At 44.5% G+C, this 25,360-nt stretch overlaps 1 protein-coding gene across 1 annotated transcript in view; it reads right to left on the reverse strand.

The window, feature by feature from the left end:
• GABBR2 (gamma-aminobutyric acid type B receptor subunit 2) overlaps nt 1-22,772 on the reverse strand; it is a 434,622-nt gene extending 411,850 nt beyond the window's left edge. The window contains exon 1 of the mRNA XM_054985745.1: nt 22,473-22,772. Coding sequence (XP_054841720.1) covers nt 22,473-22,772 — 300 coding nt within the window. The remainder of the gene's footprint in view (nt 1-22,472) is intronic.
• Between the last annotated feature and the right edge of the window lie 2,588 nt (nt 22,773-25,360).

Consider the following 25,360-nt stretch of genomic DNA (forward strand, 5'->3'; position numbering starts at 1 on the left):
CATACAAAGGCAAATGATAGTCCTGAAATTTCAACCCACCATACAAAACCAGAAGCTCCAAGCCAACGCATGATTTGCTATCCTGTTGCACTCTTTCCAGATAGAGTATGTTTAGGATTACAGCTATCTAGCCCAACCTTTATGAGTTGGTACAGCTTATATAGCATTTAATCCTATGTGCCAATTGCAATTGGACACATGTAAATAAATGTGCATACGACGGCATTCTTAACTATTTTGTCATCGTCTCTATATAGGCCAGGTTTTTATTCCATAAATTCAAGGATCCTCCAGATAGACCCACCTCAGCCAGCTTTTAATCGTACTTTGCTCTATGAACATGTTTAGCTTTTTCAAAGTTTGCATTCCTGTGCAAAACTGAGCACAAAACCCAAGGACTCCATGCGACTGTAGCACAGAGGGCACAAGGTGAAACCTAGTTGGTCTTTAAAGAGCTGCTGGACCTGAATCTTGCAATTCTATTACAGACCAACACCTAATACAGGACACAGTAACAAAAACTCTGGAGCTTTCTAAACGTTACTTATACTTTAGATAAGCAGGGTACATTTGCAAGAACGGAACAGCTAGATCAAGCCAACTGTGCTGCTTATCAGCATATTTGAAAGAGCTTATTTTTCAGTTAACTTACTGAATCTAAACTGTGAAAAATATCATCTACAAGATGACGGGTATTAGAAAGCTGGATCCAGGAATCAGCAAGTGAATTTCTCCCTGCTTATGGAAGGAGACTCGCCTGAGTCCCCACTCCGCTGTAGCCCCAGCCTCCCCATCCAAAAGTTGTCCATAGGTTTCAGGAGACCCCAAGGATTCAATGGGGGGGATTTGAAGTGGGAACGGGGACATGGGCAAAAACGACCACCCTTCCATCCTCTGCCTTCTGCCTGTGCAGATAATTGCAGGATCATATCCAGAGTTTTTTTAAAAGGAAGGAAAAAAATAGTTTTTGTTTTATTTTAAACGGCAATACCTGGATCTTGTTTGCTTTAAACACACATATCTGAGATGCGGGTAACACACCTACAAGTCAAAACGGGTGCAGATACCTCACTCTACTTCAAAGACATTTCCCCACATAAAAAACTAGAAGACCTTGTGAAACAGCCAGCTTCACTCTGAGTCTTTAACTAATGCAAGTACTTAAACGCCTGGCTGTACTCCCTAATCTAGGGATGATCACAGCCTCTGCCACACGTACACCAGTGTTCTCCACAGTAAACGCATTTAAAGCATGAATTTGACAGCTGATGTTCACAGATTCAAATCTGCCAGGAGACATCAGCTTCAGCCAATTACGAAGCCCTTGCGTGCCCACAGAAACACTTGCTTTTTCTTGCATTTACCTCTAACATGCCCCCCTCACAATTATTTTTCCTCTTAACCAAAAAACCAACCCAAGTGCTGTACCTGTATCTTGTAGGGAAGCTTCTCTCACACTTTGATCATGTTAACTGCTTTTTTTTTCTGTACCTTTTCCAGTTCTGTGATACCATTTCTGAGGTAAGACAACCAGAAAATTTGTGTCAATTTGTCAATCAGCACAGATCCAGGAATACTCAGCTTCTATGCTATCTCACAGTGACAGAATTTATTATGATTTGCCCCACTCCATAGAAAGAGACTTCATTCTTTAAAAATGACAATACCTTCCTTTTGCTCTTCATGAGAACTAACTCTGCTTAAAAAGAACCTCAAAAATGTGTTCTCAACTGGACTGTCAAGCTATGTATAAAATCATATTCCAGGTGGGGGTTTTTGTACACCAATTTGAGTATATCTTGGAACAGAAGTGTGGGATAGAAATGGAACAAATTTCAGCTAATTTTAAACATTTATAATATCCATACATTTAGTAAGAGCATAATATAAATTTCAGCATCCATCTACCCATCATTCAGAACGGAAAATAATGAAAGTGAAATAAATTTTATTATAATGCTTTTTTATGAAGTGCAATTCTCCATTTTCAGAGGCTGAAAATTATGCCTCAGCCTCAAGTGAAAATCATATCTCAAATAAATTCCATTCACGCTAAGAAGCATGAATTTCTAGGTCCTTCCGTCAACAAGCAAATCTAGGGAGACTGCAGAATGCCACTCTTACATGACAGGTTCCCCAAGATAGCGGATGCAAGTCACAGACTAGTCAACATGTCAAAGAAGAAACTGGGTTCGCTGTAAAATAATGGCTTTCACATTCAATTAAGCCTTTCTACACGGACTTGTCTGTTGAGGAACCTCTGGGCACCTGCCATAGACTGACGCAGAAGATTCTTTGAAATGTTCAAAAGCTTCAATTAGTGCAAACACAAAATTAGTAAGATGGCTGACTGATATAGGAGCTCAAGCATATATTTTGTTGATTTTAAAATAGCATTGGCTGCCCATTCTCTTCCAGGCACAATTCAAGACACTAGTTATTACCTTAAGGCCCTAAACGGTCTAGGACAAGGATTCATGAAGGTTCACGTGCTCCCTTATCACTTAAATGTGCTAGCAGAACTGATGTAGGTGGCAACCAAAGACAAAACCTTTTTAGTGGAGGCATTTTGTCCCTAGAATTCTCTCCATGAATGGTCACCCCCTCTCCTGGTCTTTTTGCACTTTAGGTATCAGGTGTAATTATTCCGTTCCTCCCAGACTTCTAGCAGATAATTTCACCATGTTAATCATGGCTTTGATTTTACATATTTACAACTTTTGTGATTCTTAATTGTTCTGAAGCTGCATTTATCTTACATTTACGTTGTTACTGAATCTTGCTCCTTTCCCCTCCCAAAAAATGCATTCCCCTGTCCCAAAATTTGAAAATGGCACGCATTCATTTTTGTAAACAAAGAATTCCTATGCATTTCTAACACCTTAAGGGGGAAAGAACTATTCTTCATGGGACAGAAGCGACAGTGGGGCTGATGAGCAGCCAAATATGAAAGAAAACAGGCCATCTTTATATTTGATAGCTGCATAAAGAAAGGAATTTAACCAAGTGCAGATTTTCTTAGGCTGTGGTCAAAGCTCAGCAGCAAATGCTTGCATACAGAAGGTGCAAAGCTCCTATCCAGTTAAAAGGCAGCAACAGGGGGAACCCTCCATCTGACCCTGAAACCCTGAAGAGCTGATAGCTATCACATCGAACAAACACTAGACTGACTGATGGTTCAATTCTATGTAAGAAACCTTAAAGCATATTGGCAATAAAGGACAAGCTGTATTGGACAAAATTCTCCTCCTCCACATGCCTATTACATAGGAGCCTTTGCCTTCCTCTGCATCTGGTGACCCTAAGATGTCAAGTCTGGAGGGCTCACTGCTCCAAAGGAGATTGGCTAAGGGTTGGGAAGCAAGGAGAAGAAATTAAGGACTCCAGTATTTGTCTGCTTTGTTGTGCGGTTCAGTTCCCTTGTGCACAGGGTACTGAAAACACATTAAGCAGCTCAGAAGGATTTGGAAACAACACATAATTGCAACGCCTCATACAAATGCATTAGCATTTACCTGAGTGTCCTTCAGTGATACTTGGAGTTCGTAGTTCTTCAGAATCCACGCATGCCTGTGTAAATGTTGCAAAGCTATGTGAATTGCAGGTAACACTCCTGCCGACAGGTTGCCATGCTCCATAAAATGATTGATGGGTAATAGTCCAAGAATAGATAAGAGGGCTCGAGGTTGCTCCTCAGAACATCTGATCATTAGCAGCATGCAAATTACCAGTATGCCCATCCTCCATTTCCAAGTAAACATCTTTCTTAGACTTTCCCTCTGACTTTCTTCCTCCCTTTGGAGCTTTCATCTCTTGAGCAAACAAGCCTCGGCCTGCCTGTCAGTCTGTCATTTTGTGGCTACAACTGCCTTGGTCTGTTGTGTGCTTCTAAGACAGAGCTAATTGTTATTAAAGGATAAACTGCTCTCCAAGGCTGGCTTTTCCAATTTGGACCATAATCTTGTTTGCAGCAGTGCTGCTGTGATTCAGTTCCTCACAAGAATAATTCTTGAGGCGAATTGTTCTGCCAAGTCTAATTTTAAATATTTGTCATTTTGGACGTTTTGCTAGCAGAAATTATCACCCCGTCGTTGACAAATTTACAAACAAATCAGTTACAGACCTGTCTCTTCAGTGAAATTTCGCTATACCAAGCTACCATTTTGAGTGCTTCTGCCTATTGTCAGGTATAAAGTTGCTATGGCATTTCTATTAATATGTTTTTACAAGAAAAGCCGTATTTAGTCCTTAAAATCTCTTTCCCTGTTTGTTAAGTTTAATGTTCCTGTTAATAGCTGGGATATTTATATGGTTGCCAGATGGCAACCCAGAATTCAGAACTATGCTTGTAAATTACCTGCGCCATTAAAGACAAGGCAATTCTTACTTTGCTAACCCCATTCATGTCTTAGAGTCTTGCTGAGCCAATTAGGAAATACCAAAGCAAAGCTTTCTGAAGCAGGTAGAAGGGCAGCAGCCGCAGCACTCTTCTTGCTGCTTGCAAACAGCAAGAAAAGTGCCGCTTTCAAGCTTCCAGGTGCCTTTTTTTACCCGATGGGAGGGGGGGAGGGACCTGAGGTGCACACCCACACTTGGAATCCTGTCTATCACAGCAGGCAGGGGAGAGAACAAATCACAAGATTTAAAAGGAGAGAAAAATCAGGTGGGAGAAATTACAAATATTTCCAAAATTTGTTTGCAGCTATACTGGTCCAAACTCAAAATCGAAAAAACAAAAACCATAGTCCACATAATATCTTTTAATTAGGACAAAACTTTTTAAAAAAATTTACATTATTTATAGTCCACCTTTCTCGCTGAGACACAAGGCAGATTATACAGAGGAAGTCAATAGAATCAAGCGCTCTGTTCAGAGGACGTAAAACTATCACATTGGGCTCTTTCATTGACTTTATACCTCCTGAATCACCTTAAATTTACCTCCAAAACTGTTAACACAATGACTGTCAACTCCTCTGCTCTCAGGCTGCAAAGAATCTGTGAATCTCACTTCATGTCAGAGAGATACAAGGAAAATTGCTGGTTTTGTCATTTCAATGGAGAGACACCATTTGTTTTCTCTTGCTCACAGGAACTGGGGTGCAACCGGACACCAAAGGCTCTACTTGCCTGCTGGTATTAAGCACAGAATACTGGCAAGAAAAGCCCTTTAAAATCATGGCCTGAAACATCACTCCTCCCCCCCCCCGCTTTATTTTGTAACATCCCAAACCTACACACGGTTTTGTGTCATTTTGGTCGTTCCTAATGAAAGGGACGGTGCAGAGTGTAGAAAAGTACAGCTGCCTGCCTCTTCTAACAGTCTCTGGGTTAAAATATGGTTACCCTGTGTATATAAGCTAACCGATAACATTTTTTGTCCCCAATTATTCCTGTATTTTTCCTAAATAAACTCTAATAGCATCATGGTTTCTACTTATATTTTCACTGACTGCAGTCCTCACTGGCTAGGGATGTATGTTTATGGGACCCAAAAAGCTTTTTATGTGGTTTTTAACAGCTTATTTTCTCAGCCAGATCTCATTCCATATGACAATATTGAAAGACTACCAAAACGACTGAACACTCCACAGATGGGTCCAAGCGCCACTAGCACAAAAAGTGCCTTTTTGTCAAGTTGCTGCCAGGGCTGAGAAAGGTAGATCTTTTCATGCTTCACATCACAAACAAAATTATTTGAAAATTGCAAGCTCTGAGGTTTTAAATCAGTTTGTAGCTTCCACCACCACAGAAGATAGATTCAAAATGCAAATACAGTCTGGACAGAAAGTAAATTTCTAATAAATAAAAGAGGACCGTTTTAAAACTTTTTAAATGATTTAAATTAAATGAATTAAACCAAATTATTTAAAAAGGCTTTTACTCAGATAGGAGAGAAGTATTGCAGGGAAGGGGTCTCAGAAGCTCCGCTAATGAGTTAGGGGGGACCATAGACTTCACCACTATGTTACCTGGCATATTATCTGTTGCAAATACTCCTATATATTTACCTGTGCTTCATGTTATCTAATATCAATCCTAGAACTGGCTATGTTCTGTTTCAGCAATTCTTCAACTCTGTATTGGATCCTTGCTAATGCTATGTCTCTGTAAAATCCTATGACATTTTTTAAGGAAATGTCCTTGACACTGTATGGAAATGTCCTTGACACTGATTGTACTAATCTCACACTATGTAATCCACCTTGAGTCTCAGTGAGAAAGGCGGACTATAAATGACATAAATAAATAAAATAAAATAAAATAAAAGTTCATGATTTCATGAATCCGAGTTCATTATTTTACACTATGGGAAACTCATAGCCCTAAAAAAATAAGGTGGACCATATGCTTCCCTATCTCTTCTATAAGCTTTGCACATATTCTAACCAGGAGTCACAACACGAAGAACAAACTCAGGCATTACTCTGCAAATTTTATTTATTTGCAGGGCTTTTTTTCTGGGAAAAGAGGTGGTGGAACTCTCAAGAGAGAGATGGGGGGAACTGATCTCTGTCTGGAGACCGGGGGGTGGGGGCAGGGGCACTAGACACGTGAGTATTTTCAAGATGTGCTGGAACTGAGTTCCACGGAGTTTCGGCTGGAAAAAAAGCCCTGTTTATTTACGTTATTTATAGTCCACTTTACCACTGCAACGCATGGTGGATTACACAGTGTGAGTACAATTAATTTCAAGGACATTTCAATTAACAATGTAATAGGGTCTTCCTTGGATTCCGCACATAATTCTAGCAATCTAGTTCTTGGGTTGCCAAGTTATCACTTGGAAAATTCTTTTACCTAGTTCTCTGCTTCCACAGAACTCCTGTCTGACTGGCTGCTATACTAGGATTGCCAGGTCCATTGACTCCCCTGACAGGAGATCGGGAGCCTGGCACCTACCTTTCTGTGCCCCCGGGTCCCAGTTTTGCGCACAGCATGGAAGCTCCTGCCTTACAAGATGACATCACTTCTGGGAAGTGACGTCATTGTGCAGGGTCAAAGGGTGGCTGGGAGCACTCCCGCGGACTGGATTGGCCCACTGCGGGGCACAATTCAGCCTGAAATGGGCCCACTGCAGGGTACATTTTGGCCCAAATAAGACCTCTGTGGGCACAGGAGCGTGTCGTGCTGCCCAGGGGGCACGCTGCACTGCCCGGGGGGGGGCAAATGTCCTCCTACCGGCCAAGTAAGTGGGCACGGGGGGAAAGGGTGGAAGCAGGGGATCTCCCACCCCAGGGGAATGGCACCCCTATGCTATACAGAGGAAGGCAATGGCAAGCCACCTCTGCTCATCTCTTGCTTGGAGCACCCTGTGAATATGGTTGAAATGATTTGGTAGTCACTCGATGGCACAGTTTTTCTTAATTGCTGTTATTACTGCATAGCTCCACCTACCCTTTCTGAAGTAGGAAAAGTTAGAAGTCCAATTTGCTTTGATAGGCTGAGGGTGAGAAACAGGACATAGCATTTTACCAAGCAGAAGATGCAGTCATAACATTTCCTAGAATTAGGGCTAAAAAAGAATTTGTCCATGTTATGGGACCTTTCAGCCCAACTTTTGCCCTCTTTTCCCATTCTAGAGAAACTTCATAGGGAAAGCCTTCCTTTACAGGGTTGCTAACTTTTTGGTCAATCCCTCCAACAGCAGCAATTGAAGAACAACATGCCATCAAGTTGCAAATGACTCACGGTGACTCCACCCATGGGGCCTTCCGGGCAAAAGACGAGCAAAGGTGGTTTGCTATTGCCTTCCTCTGTATAGCAACGCCATTCTTCTTTAGTGGTCTCCCTTGACCATGGCCAATTCCTAAGCTCTGAGGGCCTGGGCAAATCTGGGCTATTCAGGCCACAATCAGCCAGTGATAATATTTCTCTGCGCACCAGTTAAAAACCTCTTGCTGGTTTGTGGCCATCAAGCAGGAAGAGGTACTCTCATTCAGTGCCAAAGGTCTCAGGTTCAATTTCTGACATCTCCTGTTAAAACAAACAGGTAGCAGGTGACGTGAAAGATCTCAACATTGCAACCTGGAGAGCCACTATCAGTCAGGGGGGACAATAATGACCTTGATCAACCAATGGTCTGATTCAGTATAAGGTAGATTCAGCCATGCATTCATAAGGATTTTAAAAAATTATTATCATCATTATTTATGGCAACCTTGGCAGAAATAATTTCCTAGCTCTAATGGGAAGGAAAGAACTTCCATCGTTTGATATGTGGCCCAGGAAAATCTGGGACCACTACTTCGTAGAAAAGATTACATACCAACTCATGCAATCAGAATCTGAATATTTCCAATCAAGCTTTTGGGAAGATTGGTTACCTGTTTTAGATGATATGACCAATCTGAGTATGAAACCTAACAAAACATATCCAATTGATCCATTTACTTTATAAGTTGTTATTTATCTAAAATATAGATCCTATTTGATACAAAAGATATACCTCGTTACAAGTATTACAATATTTGTCTTTTTGAATGATGTCTGAAGTATGATACCGCAATATATAATCCAACCTTGCTCTTTGTACATGGTTAAATGTTAAAATTCAAAATTAAAATAAAAAGTAAAAAAGAAAAAAGAAAAGAACTCAGCAACCAAATATTGCTCTCTAAGGACGCGCTCTTCCTGGTTTCTTGCTACTATATATACATTACTTTAACTGCAGCTAACATGTTGTCCATCTAATGAGCATTTCAGGATTGCTAATGGGGGAATTTTACATTGCACATGATCATCATTCAGCCTGGTGCCCAGTTTTAAAGAAAGGTGGGCAAAAATGCACTGAAATAAATACAAGTAAAAATTTGAAAGGCTGGAGTCACACAATCAAGCTACCGAGTATGACAAAATTGAAGGTCTGTACTTGCTCATAATGAACATAATTCTGCTTTCTTCTGCACAGGCTTTATGAAACAACTGCTGATTATATGGCTACATACTATTTCCCCCATCAGGATACCTTCCTCAATAGAGAAGAAAACTAAAGTTGCCTGGGAAACTCTACATTTGGCACATAGACACTTCAGTCTGCTTAATTTCACACTCAGTCTTCTCTTAGTAACCAATATTAAACACACTCAGTACAAACTCTTAAGTTCTGAAGCCTGATTTAAAAGCAATGATAGGCATGCAAAATAAAATTGTGTGTCAGTACAGTTCCATTCAGGCAGCAAATCAGTAGGAATGGGGGGGGGCTCTATTTATGAACAAACTAGCACTTGGGGGTCTGAATTCAAACTAATGCAATGATCACATTTAAAACAAAGATATTAGAACATCTACTGCGTCAAAGGAAATCAAACAGCTTTTCACCAATTCCTACGCAGGAGGAAAGCGCAATTCCTTTAAAAGCTCAGTGGCTGGGAGACTGTAAGCAGTTCTGGCTTCATACTTCAAAGGACAGATTCATAATTCTGATGTGAAGTGTGTTTGGTAATTAGAGGCATTTTTCACTGCAGATTTCTAGCTGGGGAAATGCAGAAATGAGAGATGTGGGCGGAACTGTGCAGGAGGAAAGATAATAAGCAAATGACCTACAGCGCACCACAGCCAATCACCTGGGAGCCAGTCAGAAACCAAACTGCACAACGATGACAAGGAACAGATTAAATTAAGTTCCAAGCATCTCATGGCTTTTTGAAGAAGCCAAGGTGAAAGAGACAGATACAGAATCATTTGAGGAGGCTTCAAACAAAATCGAGTCTTGTGGCTCCTCAAAGACTAAAAGATTGTTTGTGACATAACTGTCCCCTAATGGGAGATTACGGTTACAGAGAAAGAAGAACTGCAAACAGCAGGTTTGAAAGGCCATGATATGCCAGGCAGTACAGGCTGTGATATTTACACGTAAAACAGCATGTTCCAAATAAATACAGTGACCGTCCAATACCGTAGCAATGGATAATATCAAAGTCTCCCTAGGTTTAATAAAGCTGATTAACACCTGTAGCGGGTGAGAAATGCCTTTATTCAAGATTTGGAAAATACTGTCAAATTCTGTGGCAAGTATTAATTCAGCAGCACGAATTAAAAGGTAACAAGAAATCTAAGCATATTTCTCACGTCTGTGGCTGCCAGCTAATGCAGAGTATTCCATGCACCTGACAGCGAATTCGAGATCAAAAATACTTTATGGCATATTAAATCTGTTATTTCTTTTTTTGCTTTGGCCACCACAGATTAACATCAGTATTCCTCTAGGTTTTCAGTGCAATCCTAAATAAGAGTTATTCCAGTCTAAGCCCATAGATTCGTTTGTTTCTTAGAACATTTGTTCGTTTCATAGAACATCTACATGTTTACCCAAAAGTAAATCCCACTATTCAGTGGACCTTACTTCCAAAAAATGTTACAGGACTGGAGCCTATAATAACATAGTATCTTAATTACTTTTAAAATGTATTTGTTATGCCATTTTCACGTCATTTTTTCCCAAAAGGACGCGAGTCTTACAGAAATTTCCAAAGCAATATAATTTAAATGAACAAGACAGACCCCAAAAAATACATTCTGGGCTGTTTTTGTACTTGTTCACTGGACTGGCTCCTCTTAGGCCCACAGCTGCAAGCCACAGGTTTAGAGCCCCATGGATCTTGCTCAAGGGCTTGTATACCTAGGCTTAAATACCTGCAAACACCTGCAAATACCAGATGGTACTCTACTGCTGCTAGGTACCTAGCAGGCTCTTCCCAGCTTCCCAAGTATTAGCTATGGCAATTAAACAAAACTTCCACATATAGGGGATAGCTCTGAGGGCCAGATGTAGGAATAACATTCATGTCCTGCTTAAGAGCTTCCCCAAGACATTTGTCGGCCTCCTGAACTAGAGCTAGAGAACTAGACTGGCATTTGGTTTCATCCAAGACTCTTCTTATACCTTTACTATATTTGGTGGGGCATTTTTAGCATTTCACCGTAACACACTGATGACCAGGGCTTTTTTTCTGGGAAAAGAGGTGGTGGAACTCAGTGGTGGAACTCAGGACCACACAATGACATCACTTTGGGTCAGCTGGAACAAGGGGGGAGTTTTTTAAAGTTTAAATCACCTTCGGTGAAAATGGTCACATGGCCGGTGGCCCCGCCCCCTGATCTCCAGACAGAGGGGAGTTTAGATTGCCTTCCGCACTGCTGAGCGGCGCGGAGGACAATCTCAACTCCCCTCTGTCTGGAGATCAGGGGGTGGGGCCATTGCCCATGTGACCATTTTCAAGAGGTGCCGGAACTCCGTTCCACCACGTTCCAGCTGAAAAAAGCCCTGCTGATGACAGTATAGATCTCTTTATCTCACCTCGCATACATTGAGGTGAAAGAAATAAGGTAAGTAAGGGCAAATAAGTACTTTCCTAAAGAGGTTTTGTTTGGGTTGCCAGACGCAAAAGGGGAATAACCAGGCACTTCAGGAGTGACCATTTATCATCTATGTGACATAAATTCAGTGGAGAAGCTGGTAAGGGTGGATCCGAGCCAAATGTTGAGAATAGGAACTCTGACTCTTTGCTAAGCAAGACAGGAAATCCTTTGCCAGAAGGAAAGTTTTCTGAAATATATTGTGAAATAGGGCAGACAAAAGCACTTGAAGAAAAAAATAACATTGCAAGCCTTGAGAGAAACAGAAACTAACCCGTGAGTGGAGCAGACTGGAAAACATAGCAAGAGGCACACTGCCTAAGAGGCTATTCCATACTGCATTGAACAAATGCATTTTGCTCCTAGGAGCTACCCAGTGTTCAGCACAGAAAGCGTAATACAGAATGGTGGGTGCCTGGAGATAAGCATGGCATTGCTGGCACGCAAAACAATTATACCACCAGCAACTTCCCCGCCACGACTGCATAGCGCAACTTATCGGGACAGCATTCAAGGATAAAAACAACTGGAATTTATACATTTGCATCAGTAAATAATACACAACTGTATGTGGTCGCTGCACCAAATACTATACGGCTTGTGGAAGTGCCCTGCATTAGAAAAAAAAGTGCAAGTTTCAGATTCTGCTCTCCAACAGGAAAATTTTGCACGACTCCATTGAGAAACTTAGTATAGAAGCTGGGGATGTGGACACTTGGAGCCAGTGTTACTGCATAAAATATACATCACTGTCAGTAGATATATTTTATGAAGACTCACGCTCTCCTCCATCAACGGGGCTACCAATTTTTGAACCACCTCCAGCAGCTAGTAATAGCAGATTGATCCACTGTAATTAGTAGGTGACAATGTTTATCACTATGCAATTAAAACCTTTTCTTCCTGGTTTCTAGAAGTCAAGCACTCTTCCAGTACAATTATAAGCATGTATACGCGAGAAATAAATCCCACAGAGTTCAACGAGGCCTACTCTTTAGCAGGTATGTTTAGGATGATAGCCTCAAAGACAAGCCGGACCAGTGTGGGACAGATTGCCTTCCACCATGATTCATTGTTAATGGGAACACAACACTGTTTTTGTGCCTTCAAAAATCCTTTTCCAAATACTTTTCTCAGAAGTTGCCACTACCAAAAAATTATATAAACCACATCTGCTTGCTTGACCATGCTGCTTTTCTATTTCCTACCCGCCCTGCGCAGAAGAATACCATCAACAAGATAAATTCAACACTAAAAGGAAAAGGAGAAATCACATCTCAGCTATCACTGTGTTTAATGGTAAACTGGCTGGCAAATGAAAGAAACAAAACCAGATCACCCACAAATCAGGCCATAAAGCACAGGTCTCTACATACACAGGGGGAAATCCCCTGGTATGCAGAAAAAACATTACAAACATCAAGTACCAATCCATATGCAAAAGAACCTCCTCAGGATACAGTGAAGCCTCCCTCCATTAGCATTCCACACCCTGGGAAACTCTTACAGGATGACTCAGCTCAACCCCACCCCTCCTGAGTAGATACAAATGACCTGCCAACATCTTTTCCACACTGTGACACTGAGAGATCTCTGTCTTTTGGTGCTACACCTCTGAAGATGCCAGCCACAGCTGCTGGTGAAACGTCAGGAATTACAATGCCAAGACCACAGCTATACAGCCCGGAAAACCCACAACAACCAAAAAACATTACATTGCAAATTAATGGAGGGGGAGGAAAAGTCTTTAAAACAGCCTGGGGAAGACTCAATATCCAAAGTGACCGAATGTTAAGAACTAAAAAGGGGGGAAATGAGATGAAAAACTGTTTTCAAGCCGCTAAGAACTTAGAAAATCCTGGAGGGGGATATGGGAGGCTGAGCAGGAATTTCCTAATTGTTCCCTCTCCCACAATGCCTCCAGCTTGTTAATTAAAGTTTTCCAAATATCCAGCTGGTTATGGGCTAGATTAAGAATGAAGTCCTTTAGAAGAACAGAACCCACCACCACCACCACCAAACAGCTAAGTGGCCACTTCTAACCATGTTCTTATACTTGTGCCATTCAGGCAACATATAGATCTCAGAGCTAAGCTACATGGATGTAGTTTAGCTCTCAGAATTCTGTCTTGACCACCAGGTGCCGAGTCCCACTAATCTGCTTTGTGGAGTGTCCGTACCTGATACTGAAAGCCAGGCACCAACAGAGGATCATATTGGTGTACCACCCACCACACTCTTTTAACTGAGCTCATGGAGATGTTCTTGGGTTTGATGTTGGAACGGAAACATGCCCACCAGCTTTTAGACTCAGGTATCAACATCCATGCCACGGACTGGTGAAATTCAAGGTATGAAAGAAACCACAGTGACAACCAGGGAGCTGTCCTATTGCATTATAGGTCTCATGCACCCTGCAGGTTGCATACTTGATCTGTTGTTTTGTACAGTGTCAGAAGAGAGGTTGGGGGCTGCAGAATCCTGTGTCTCCCCAGCTCACCACCTGCTAAAACTAAAACTTATGGGAGTCACTAACCCTTCCAGGGGTGGGGGACCAATTACAATGGTCTTCATCAACAGAATCCTGTAACCAATGAACTTCCAGGATGCTCTTGGGAAGGTATCAGCTAAAATACAGTATCCCCTGGTTGAAGTCCTAGTCAACACTTGTAATTGAGAACTGAGCCAAGCAATAGACACAATTGTTCCACAATATCCTCTCCCAATTTGTATATCAAAGGATGCTCAATGGTTTACCGGGGACCTGCTGGAAATGAAATGACTGGGACGGTGGTTTGAAAAAAAGGGATGGAATACTTGGGCTGAATCCAGCCTTGCATAGTTTAGAACCCATCCCGAAGCCTTCTCTATGGTTGGGCTGACCACAAAGGACTCTTCCCATCTCCGCCAGTCAGATAGTTGTCCTGCGCGAGTATTCCAGATACTTTTAAAAACTCCTTCTACTTTACAGGAGCCTGTAGAACTATCACTAGCCCACTGTAACTCCTTTGCAAGGTATACCATGTTGATTGGTACTTTATTTATTTAATATATATATATATATACTGCTTTTCTGACAACCGCTCAAAGCAGTATTTTCATACCAGAGATGCTAGAAGCTGTTACATGCCACTGTAAAAGAGTGTTTCTGATTCTTTATATATTTGTTTCACCTAAGGAAGCAAACAAAATGCTTGGAGAGGTCTGGACTACAGCATGTTGTCTTGACCTTTGCCATTCAGGGCCGAGAACATCTATTGGGGCAAGCTGGCCAACAGGACTAGCCTAATAAAGAATGTTTCTATTTCTGAACATTGCCAGCCAGACACTTTGAAAGAAGTTGCCACTGGACCTTTTATTTAAAACAATCTTTGCACCTGGCTGTCTTGAATTTCTAATCTGCCTTTTTATGTCAGCTGAGAAGGAAGCGAATGAACACTACCAGTCGATTAAGGAAGACTGATGATCTAGATCCATTCCAATGTGTGATTTAGACCAAGTTCTGGAACAGAGTTAGCCTGACTGCTGATGCATCAGGAGAAGGCCAAAAGGAACAGCACGCACATGAAGCTGCCTTAGACTGAATCAGACCACTGGTCCATCAAAGTCAGTCCTGTCTATTCAGACTGGGAGATGCTGGGGATTGAACCTGGGACCTTCTGCATGCCAAACCAACGATCTACCACTGAGCCACGACCCCTCCCCTAATCTAACCCTGTTACAGTGCCATCCTAAACAAGTTACACTCTTCTACATCCATTGACTTCGGTGGATTTTGAAGGGTTTATCTCGACACAGGATGAGAGTCTCCTAAATCTCTCAGTGGCCTGGGAATCCATCGTTCTGTCCTGGGTTGTCTTGGGGAGTCAGTGACACTATTATGAGGAGGTTCCATTCCTTTCTGAAGAAAAGACTCCAAAGAGCAGTTCTGGGAGACGTTTGTTGCTCCCCCTGAAAATTTTTCTCAGGGTTTCTCAATTGTATCTCATGTACCATTTATCATCTATAGATGAATGAGTACCTTTGGAGGTATGGAGTATGCAAATAACAGTCTATGTGTCCTTTTCATCTTCAGCATGTGTGTGGCAATGTCAATTGTGAACCTGTGCTTGAACACTCTTAATGGACTGGTTGAGGGAGAATAAACATAAAGTTCAATCCAGCCAAAATGGAAGTAATAATGGTGGGGGGAACTATGGGCTTTGCAGAAAGGGAGAGACCTGACTTGGGTCTGACTCTGGCAACATGAAATCTCTGGATGGCGACTGCTGCCAGAACCGGCCTTTCTCCTGGATTCTTCGGTATCAGCCGTGGTCCGAAGCATTTTTGTCCCACTTCAACAGGCTTGCCAGCTTCATCTTCAATAAGGCCACCATTCTTCACGCTTTATTGACATCCAGATTATGTTCTATGTAGGGCAGCCTATGAAAGACTATTTAGAAACTACAGCTGGTACAGAAATTTAGCTGCTAGTGAGAATTCATAGACAGCATCACATCAAATAGTACTGAAGCCATTTCACAGGCTACCAGTATGTATCTGGTCCCCATTCAAGGTACTGGTTTTGTCATAAAAACCTAGAAACAGTTTTGATCCCCTCAATTTCAGGGAATGCATGCTACCATATGAATTTGCTTGAAGTCTGAGACTAGCCAGAGAGGCCCTGCTACAGGTACTATTCTTTGTGGGTGCATAGTCGGCCTTTCCGGGAAGCAGAGCTTTCTCAGTATCCACCCCAGAACTTCAACATTCCCTCCCTAGAACGATCTATTCAGCACCCTCTTTGCTAAAGTTTCATAGATTGCTTCATCTAATGTTTCATAGATTGCTGAAGACTGTTTTGATTTGCTTCTGATCCACTTTATGGACCTTCTCAAGAGAGCCCAAATCAGAATTAGTTCCTGATACCCTTCCAGATCAATCCTACGGATGTTTACTCAGAAGTACCGCCATTCCATAAGCTTACTGACAGGCAGATGTGCATAGGTCTTAGAGCCCAACTGTATCATGTATACTTGGAAATAAAGTCCCCCTGAATTGAGTTGGATTTATTCCCAAGTAAATCTGTTTAGGACTGCAGTATTTCTGCAATAAATAGAGACTGGCAATGCTTTTCAGCCAGGCCATGCAAGAACTGGGCTCTGGAAACTGATTCAGAAACTTGCCCAAGGAGTCATTTCTATCGATGTCATGTTTGCGAAGTCCACCCCCCGCCCCCGGGGGAAGAACAATGTCAGTAGCACGTACAGAGTTTTGACCACTCTTTCCAGGCAGGCATGAGCCACAATGTGAACATCAATCACTCCCCATTATGTGTGAGAGGTAAAACTAGTCCTCCTCGATGCAAAACTACAGTTCTGAAATTAAATGTGTTTTCCTATCCATGACACAGACACAGACACAGGAGCAAATCCTTAATCTGCCTCTCTCTTCAAATTGTGCAGAGAATTTTCATAAAGCGATTTAAGTCTCGATCATGCTTTGCAGAGAAATTAAAGCAACTGCAGAAGATTAAGGTCTTCATTTAGCAAAGCAGCCTCATTATTTTCAACATTCTTCTGAGTGCTATTGATTAACAGCAACAGAATTATATGAGTGCTTTGACTAAGCACACGTTTAAATATTTTGCCTACCAGAGGAAGGATGGTGTGTTCTGTTTCCTGTGTGTTGCTAAATTTAACCTCTTTAATTAATCTACTCTTTTGGACATATAGCCTAGCCTATCCTAAGGGCTCAAGGTAGAGAACAATTTGTTTCTACTTTTAGCATGTTGCAAATTATTCCCCACTCCCAAAAAATCACATTAATTTAGAAATTTCCTGTATAAGATTAAAAACACCTCTGCTGCAGTTCTGCACCCAGGCTCATTAAATCCTACTGAAATGAATGAGAGTCAAGCAGTCTAAATGTATGCATTGAAGGATTGCAGATTTCGAGTTCAACTGCTAGTACAAACAGTTCTGCATTACAGCAAATTACTTCTCTCTGCCAGAGGGGAAGAAAAGGGAGCTAGCATGTTCTTTGCTCTTATCACCCCCTCTCCACCTGTTTGTCTGCCCTTTCCAGGAAGGCAGTCGATGTGGCTACTATTTCTCCTGAACAAGGAGCTCACACGGCAAACTGCTGCTTGCCCCTTAAACGAACGGGCACTGAAAAGAGTGCTCTAATGCAGTGTTTTGCAGCTGAAGTTACTGCAGTAGTCCAACCCTGTACAAAAAAGCTACGTGTGGATGCCGCAATACTCCCCAAAGCAGTGCCACGTGGTAACTATCTTGTAATGTCCAAACAGCAACATACCCTTTTGCCCAATGACTCATAAACCAAGCACAGGTCTTTTCACTGCCAACCACACACATTCCAGTCATTAGACCAGTTTTCACAACATTGGACTATAAGCCAAAAGTTGTCACGCTACAAGTAGCATCCCTGAAGGATTTTGTTATAGATCTCAGAAAGTAAGCTTTCATTTACAGAAGGGGGGGGGGAAACAAAATTCCAAAGAGGAAACCGTAACCTCTATTGAGTTGCTGGTATGCCTTCACAGAGCTCCCCCCCCTTCACTCACTAAGCATCTAAGAAATGGACAACAATTTCCCTTGTAATATCCCCCAGATGCTAAAAGCAAGCTGCTTTCAGAAACTCCCATCAGTCTTCTGTGATAATAGTTACTATTATACGTCTGACAAGTCAGTAAACCACACAGTACATATTACAGTATAAGTAAGTCTACAATATTATAAGTGTGCTTACAAGGAAGTGAGTTCCGCTGAACTCAAAGGGGATAAATTCTGAGTAGCCATGCTTAAGATTGTGCCAAACAAAATATCAGCAGCGCTTCACATCTTGGGCTTTTATGCTGCACAGTTATTGTTCAGGACTTCACTGCACACGCAGAGGCCTGGGGAGCTAGCACCATGGCCAGCTCACCCGCAGTTCTCTCTTCTCTCTCTTCGGGCAATTCTTTCGAATGGCACAGTTATCACTTCAGCACTGAACAGCGGGTTTCAACTGTCCTGATGTGCGCAGGTCTTCCTGTCTTCTTTCTCTTCAGGCAATTCTTTCCAATAGCACAGTTATCACTTCAGCGCTGAACAGCGGGTTTCAACTGGCCCTGATGAGAGCGGGTCCCACCATTAACTCCATCCTATAGTAAGACTCACATTTAATGTTTTAGCCTATGGACACCCCCTCACCTCCTCCTCTCTTCCTTTCCCTCTCCTCTCTCTTTCTCCCAGGAGCACATCAGATTCTGCAATACATTTCACGGGATCAGTTTGGTTGGAAGACTTGCTCCACGGCAAAACCACAAAAGACCCAATGTATTTTTTTCTAGCAGATGTTGTCATTTGTATTTTTTTAATCATAAAATAACTACAGAAGTACCAACATGTATCCAACACCCCCCCTTTTTTTTGCACAAAAGGATGTGTGACTCTAGCATACCTATCTAGTTTATGGGCTTGATACTGTGGTGTAATGGTTAGAGTGAGAGGCTAGGACCTGGGAGACTCGGGTTCGAATCCCCACTCTGCCATGGAAGCTTGCTGGGTGACCTTGGGCCAGTCACACACAGTCTCAGCCTAATGTGCCTCGCAGGGCTGCTATAAGGATAAGACAGAGAAGAGAATAATATAAGCTACTTTGGGAGGGTACAAATGAAGTAAATAAATAAATATATTTACATTACTACTTAATGATGGAGCCTCTGCATTCTCCTGCATATGCACTCACAAAAACACTTGCTTTCCATACTTCCCCTACCAAAAAACTTTAAGCAAAACAAGAGTATGGTCCACTTAGAGATGATGGTATCAAAAAATGGGGCCAGGGCCCACAACCTGAAGTGCAGTGACACGGAAGATTTGCTATCTATAGGCCTACTACTACAGCTTCCAAATTCATATGTACATGGAGTGCATCACACATGACCGTACACAAAAGTCATACAATTCACACTAACATTAGGTCTTTGCAGGAAATTTGCCATGCATGAAGCAGCTTAAAGATGCTTTTATATAGATTCAAGGCCTTCTCTTCACCCATACCATGCAACTTGTACATTTTTCCTAATAATTATGTCAAGCTTAGCATCAGTAAATTAGTAAAATATATGTTAACAAGTATGAGACATCTCAGAAGATCAAAGTCTGCATTGGTTTTACATTATTTCTCATGATTACTAAAAGGACTGTTATTTAAAGGGCTGTTATTCAGTTCCTATGCCCCAATGCCAAGGAGATCTGTTCACAGAAACATCTCCTACGCACAAACCTCCTTTCTCTAGATAAAGAACAGTGGGTGATGTGCACTGAGACATGGATGTCATCCATCCACTCTGTTGCTGTTGAGAGATGCACACCCAAACAGACTCTTATTCCGGATTCCAGCACAACTAAAACTAGAACACGGTGACAATAAAGTATTTCTTTAAATATGCAACAACTGCAGAAAGATTATCCACTTATCTAAAAGATCGTAAGTAGCTCAATGCCTACAGTAATCCAGAGGCAGCGTTATCTGAAGCCAAGCCTCAGATGGGCAATTGTATTCGTCAGCTGTCAACAAAGCGACGAAGCATCTTGTGGCACCTTAAAGACTAATTAACATGTTGTAGTGTAAGGTTTTGCAAGCCAGAATCAACTTCGCTGGTTCATACACGCACACATTATTTCTCCACACCAGACAAACATATACTGACTTGATGATTGACAGTTGAAATTGCTCATACTGACTCCACTGAAAAACATTATGTTTCAGCCAATGCAAGGAGATATGAATGTTTATCTGTGGGGGAGGATTTGTGCCATAATATATGTTCACATACAACTTATCACTTGATGTCACAGTTATCACATGGCAAATGTGCATATGGGAACTAAACCCCTGCCTCTCAGTGACATGGTACTCCTAATTTTCCAAATTCTCTGCAAGATCTTATGTAGTCCTGTGAATATAATGTTCTTTAAATATCATTTCTTTTTTAAAATCTGAATTTCAAATTATCCCAAGTGTTAAAATTGTCTCTGAAGTTGTTCAAATAAATAAGGCTGTTCTGTTCCATTTCTGAACACAAGATTTTTTGAACAAAAATAAGGCAAGTTCTTCCTTCTTGTTAAATATAGTTTATCTTCAGGTGGATAGCCATGTTAGTCTGCAGTAGGAGAGGAAGATTTTGAGTCTTGTAGTATCATAAAGATCAACAAGATTTTCAGGGTAAGGAATTTTCTGAGGAAGCAAGCTTTGACTCTCGAAAGCTTATACCATTGCTGGTCTTTACAGTGGACTTGGATAGAGTTTGTCAACATGCATTTTTCTTACAGGTAAAGTAATTTGTCTTAGTTTGAACAGCTGCATTCTTTTACATCTTTTTTAAAATTCCGCTTTGCTTTCTAAAGACGACTGGAAAATGATATACCACTGATAGCTTTAATAAAACCAGTAACTACAAAAGCAGAAAGGCCCAGATAAAATTAGACATGTGGCGCTAAGCATAAGCAGTTGTTGCTGCTTGGTAGTGTTTCCACCAAGCGCCCCACGGAGGATGGGAAAAGCTAACTGGGCATCTATCACTCAAGACAAATTCTGGAAGCGGACATGTAGCACCTTGGAGACTCCTCTGCCACGGTTATCTTGGCAACTATCATCAGGCACAAGTATTACATAAGAAAATGCTGCCATCTTCAGGAAAGGTCCAATACTGAATCAGCATTTTGTTTGCCGCAAACATGTTTGCTTGAATTGTGACCAAAACCCCAAGCACAGCACAGCACAACACGCCTGAAACATGTCCGAGGCAAAAGAGCCACCCAATAAGAATACTTAAGACTATTAATCTTGCAGTACAACTGAGTGGCCTAAAATGTTCCTGGCAAGGAGGCCTGGCAGGCATCTGTGCCCTTGCTCTTCTCTCCCACCCACTTTGATTGAAGAGCAGTCCTGGTGGGTACCCAGCACTTATAGGAAGAATTATGCATAGCAGACTGACAACAACAAGGAGAAAACTGCAAAATTAACTCTTTCTAGGCAAGCTACCGTTAGATTTCTCAATCTGCTATTCGAGGGTGCCAGCCAAATGTTCACAGGCTTTCGCACTTAGCCCCACCAACCACCACCACTTGGCCACTGAACTCTGCGTACTGCATGCTGTAAATGTGTATAAATGTGCCACCTGCTAGCTGGAACTACCAGGAAAAGAAAAGGGAAGGTGCCAGCCAAAGGAAGCGCGGAAAGAGGCAGCAGCTGCTACTGCTCCTGGCAGAGGGAAGTGCCAACATGCTCTGCTGCCCCTCCTGCCTTCCAATTAAATGCACACCTCTCACGGAGGAAGGGCCAGGCAGCCCACCCGTGCCAGCCCCTTCCCTCCTTTGCTAAGAGCTAGAAATCCCCGACTGGCCGCCCGCTCCCTCCTAGGGTTCCTCTGCCAACGTGGAGAGGCGCTCCAAGGATGCAAACGCTGCGGCTCGGCGACGCAGGTGGCCGGGCGCCTGCTCCCAGCTCGCCAGCCGCAAATCCCTGGCGTGCATCTGTTGCTGAAAGAGCGGGCGGCGCTGCTTCGGCGCTCCGCCCGGGCCCGCTACAAACGCTCTCTCGTGGCCCCGAGGAAGCAAGGCCACCCGCGCGTCAGCCTCCGCGGAGGAGGCGCGCACCCCAATGCGGAGCGGCTCCGCTGCAAGCGGCCGAGCTCCCTGCACCGACGCGCCTCGCCGTCCCGCACCACTCCCGGCCAAGGCCACCCGCACACACACACACACACACACACGCACGCACTTTGCAGGGGCATTTTCCTGTTTTTAAAAAAGCGCAAACGCGAGCCGGAGCGACTCGGTTCCCAACGCCGGGCTTCGCCTGCCAAGCGATTCCCTTTTCCGAGTCTCGCTGTCTCTATCTATTTCATCCAACGCCAACCGCGGATGCAGGCTGGCATTACAAAAAAGAACAGAAAAGCGCCGGGGGAGAAACGCCAGGGGGAACCGGAGTGGCTCCTTTTCCAACGCCGGCCTACCCTCGCCGCCTCTCCGCGTGTCGTCCCAGGCCAAGCTTGGCCTCCGCGGCTGCCAGCCTGGCCCTGCCAGCCGCTCGCCCCAAAGGTGCCCGCCCGGGCGCTCCCGACTCACCTCGGTGTCGTAGTAGCGCAGGTCCAGGGAGTAGGGGTTGAGCAAGGATTCGTTGAGGATCTGGTCCATGGCCAGCTGCATGGCGGGCAGCACCCCGCGCCCGATCTTGCCCTTCTCCACCGAGTTGCTAATGGGCATCAAGCCCATGATGGCGATGGGGGTGGTGGCGGCGGCGCTGGAGGGCTGCCCCGCCGGCGCCCGGGAGCCGCTCCGCGCCCCAGCCGAGAAGACCAGCAGCGGCAGCAGGAGCCAGGCGGGCGGGGGAGCCGCGGCGCCGGGCCGCCGGGCCAAGGCAGGCATGCTGCGGGAGGGTCAGGCGGGCCACGGCAGCCGGGCGCCCGCTGCCCTCCGCCAGGCGCAGGCTCCGGCAGAGGAGGGGGCGCGCAGGCGGCGGCCCCCGCGGCTGGAAGCCTCCTGGCAATGGCGCCCGCCGCGGCCTCGGGGCGGCCGGAGGCAACCACCCGCCGCCGCCGCAGCAGCCGCCGCCGAGCCGCTGCCCCCTCCCCGGCCCGGGCGGCGGCGAGGGCGCCTCCGCGGCCCCTCACTCAGCCACGGCCGGGCAGGGCGAGGGCGCGCCGAGCGCTCCCCGCCGCCGCAGGCGAGGCGTCCGAGCCAGGAGGGCTGAGGGGCGGCGGCGGCGGCGGCGGCAGGGCGGGCGCGCTCGGCTCTTCGGCGAGGCTGGGGACGCTACTGCCGCATTCCCCCGGAGCCCTCCCGCCGCCGCCGCCGCCGCCGCCGCCGCGCTTCTCGCTCGTGCCGCAAACAGGCGCCGCGCCACGCCACACGGCGCGCCAAAAGCCCGGCCGCGAGCAGAGCCGGGCGGCGGCGGCGGCGTCTCCGGAATGCAGCAGGCGAGGGTCCCCGGTGCGCCCGCCCGCCCGAGCCGCGGCCAGCCTGCGCCTCCTTCCCCGGAGAGCGCGCGCGGGCTTGTTCGCCGCGGCCGGGGGGTTGTCCTTCTGGCCGCCGCGGAGACGAGGCGCACCAACCCGGGCTCCTGGAGCTGCAGGCTTTGGGCACGTCCAACAGCCCATCGGAAGGCGGGAGGGAGGGAGCGGGAGCGGGAGCGGCAGGGCCGCTGGGAAAGGCGGGAAGGGACGCCCGTGAGGAGGGGGTGGCCGCGGCGCCTCTTCCCTCGCCTCGAGGCGCCGAGGGGCTCGCCGGCTCCCTCGCGCTCGCCTGAGGCATTTTAGATGTTTTTTTAAAAAACTGTGTACAGTAAAAAGCCGGTCAGGCGTCCTCGGGGTGAAAAGGCTGGGATTCCTGAGGAGGGCTCACGCTCTGCCCCTCGCCTCGCTTGAGCCAAAGAGTTGCCCGTCCGGGTTGGGAAATCCGTGGAGATTTTGGTGATGGAGGATGAGGAAGGGGGAGGGACTCGGCAAGGTATAAGGCCATAGAGTTCTTCCTCCAAGGCAGCCATTTTCTCCAGGGGAGCTGATCTCTGTGACCTGGGAGCTTTCTGATCTCTTCAAGTAGGCCATTCCCTAAAGGAGAAGCACTGTAGCTTGAGGGTGCTGCTGGACCGAGGTCTCTTGTTAGATAAACAGGTGGCAGCGAGGGGCAAGGGTCCTTTTCACCAGCTCTGCCTCGGGACCAAGTTGCAGCCCTTCCTGGGCAGGAAAGATCTTGCCACCAAGGAGCCCTGTTAACATCCAGATTGATTTCTGCAATGCACTCTGTGTGGGGCTGCCCTTGAAGACTGTCCAGAAGCTGAAATTAGTATAGAATGCTGCAGCCGGAGTGTTGACTGGAGTGGGTCATAGGGACCATATCACTTCAGTCTTGTTCCATCTACACTGGCTCCCAGTGTACTTTTGGATCCAATCAAGCTGCTGGCATTGACTTTTAAACCCCTATACAGTTTGGGACATGAATAACTTTAGGATAATTTTCTCCCATATGAACCTACCCATCCACACCTGTCATATTCAGAGGCCTTGTTTTGGGTTCTTCCCCACCCCCATCTGAGATTAGATGGGTGGCAACCAGAGACAGGGCCTTCTCAGTTGTGGCATTGATGCTTTGGAACTACAAATAATAATAATAACATTTGATTTATATATATCCCTTCAGAACAACTTAACACCCACTCAGAGCAGTTACAAAGTGTGTTATTATCCCCACAACAGTCACCCTTTGAGATGGGTGGGGCTGAGAGCTGTGACTGATCCAAGGTCACCCAGCTTGCTTCAAGTGGAAGAGTGAGGAATCAAACCTGGTACTCTAGATTAGACTCCCACCACTCTTAACCACTACACCAAACTGGCTCTTAACCACTACATCAAAATATCTCCCCAGACAGATTCCTCTGTCTCCCTCTGTCATTGTCTTTAAGCAGTGGGTGAAGACTTCTTTTTATTGGCATACCTCCAACAAACTCTTACTGGCCTCCCCCCTATTTTGTGCATGTGTGTTTGTTTATATGTTTATGTTTTTGTATTTATAATATACATTTTAAATGTTATTTTAATGTTTTAAATTCTTGAATATGTGTTGTTTTCTGCCTCGGGGAACCCTATTTTGAGTGAAAAGGCAGAATAAATAAATAAATAATGAGATAGCCTTCACCTTTATGGCCAGCTTGTGAGTTTCCAGAGATACCTGGCTCACCTGTGGCTTACCACTGTTTCAAACAGAATGCTCAGTTAGGCAGAGGTTAGTCTGCTCAAGCAAGGCTATTCCTATGTTTCCTTCAAGACCTTTCCATCCTGCATCTCTCATATAACTGAAACTATTTGAGTATAAATCCCTATAAGTTCCTATATATTTGGACACTTCAGTTGGTACACGCTCATTCAAACATCTGCATACATGCACCCATGTATGTACCTTACAGTGTCCATTGCTTGGTGTTTTTCAGCTTGAAAGGTGATAAAAATATTTCCAGTTTG

The sequence above is a fragment of the Eublepharis macularius genome, chromosome 7, assembly GCF_028583425.1.
Source record: "Eublepharis macularius isolate TG4126 chromosome 7, MPM_Emac_v1.0, whole genome shotgun sequence".
Classification (NCBI taxonomy): domain Eukaryota; kingdom Metazoa; phylum Chordata; class Lepidosauria; order Squamata; family Eublepharidae; genus Eublepharis; species Eublepharis macularius.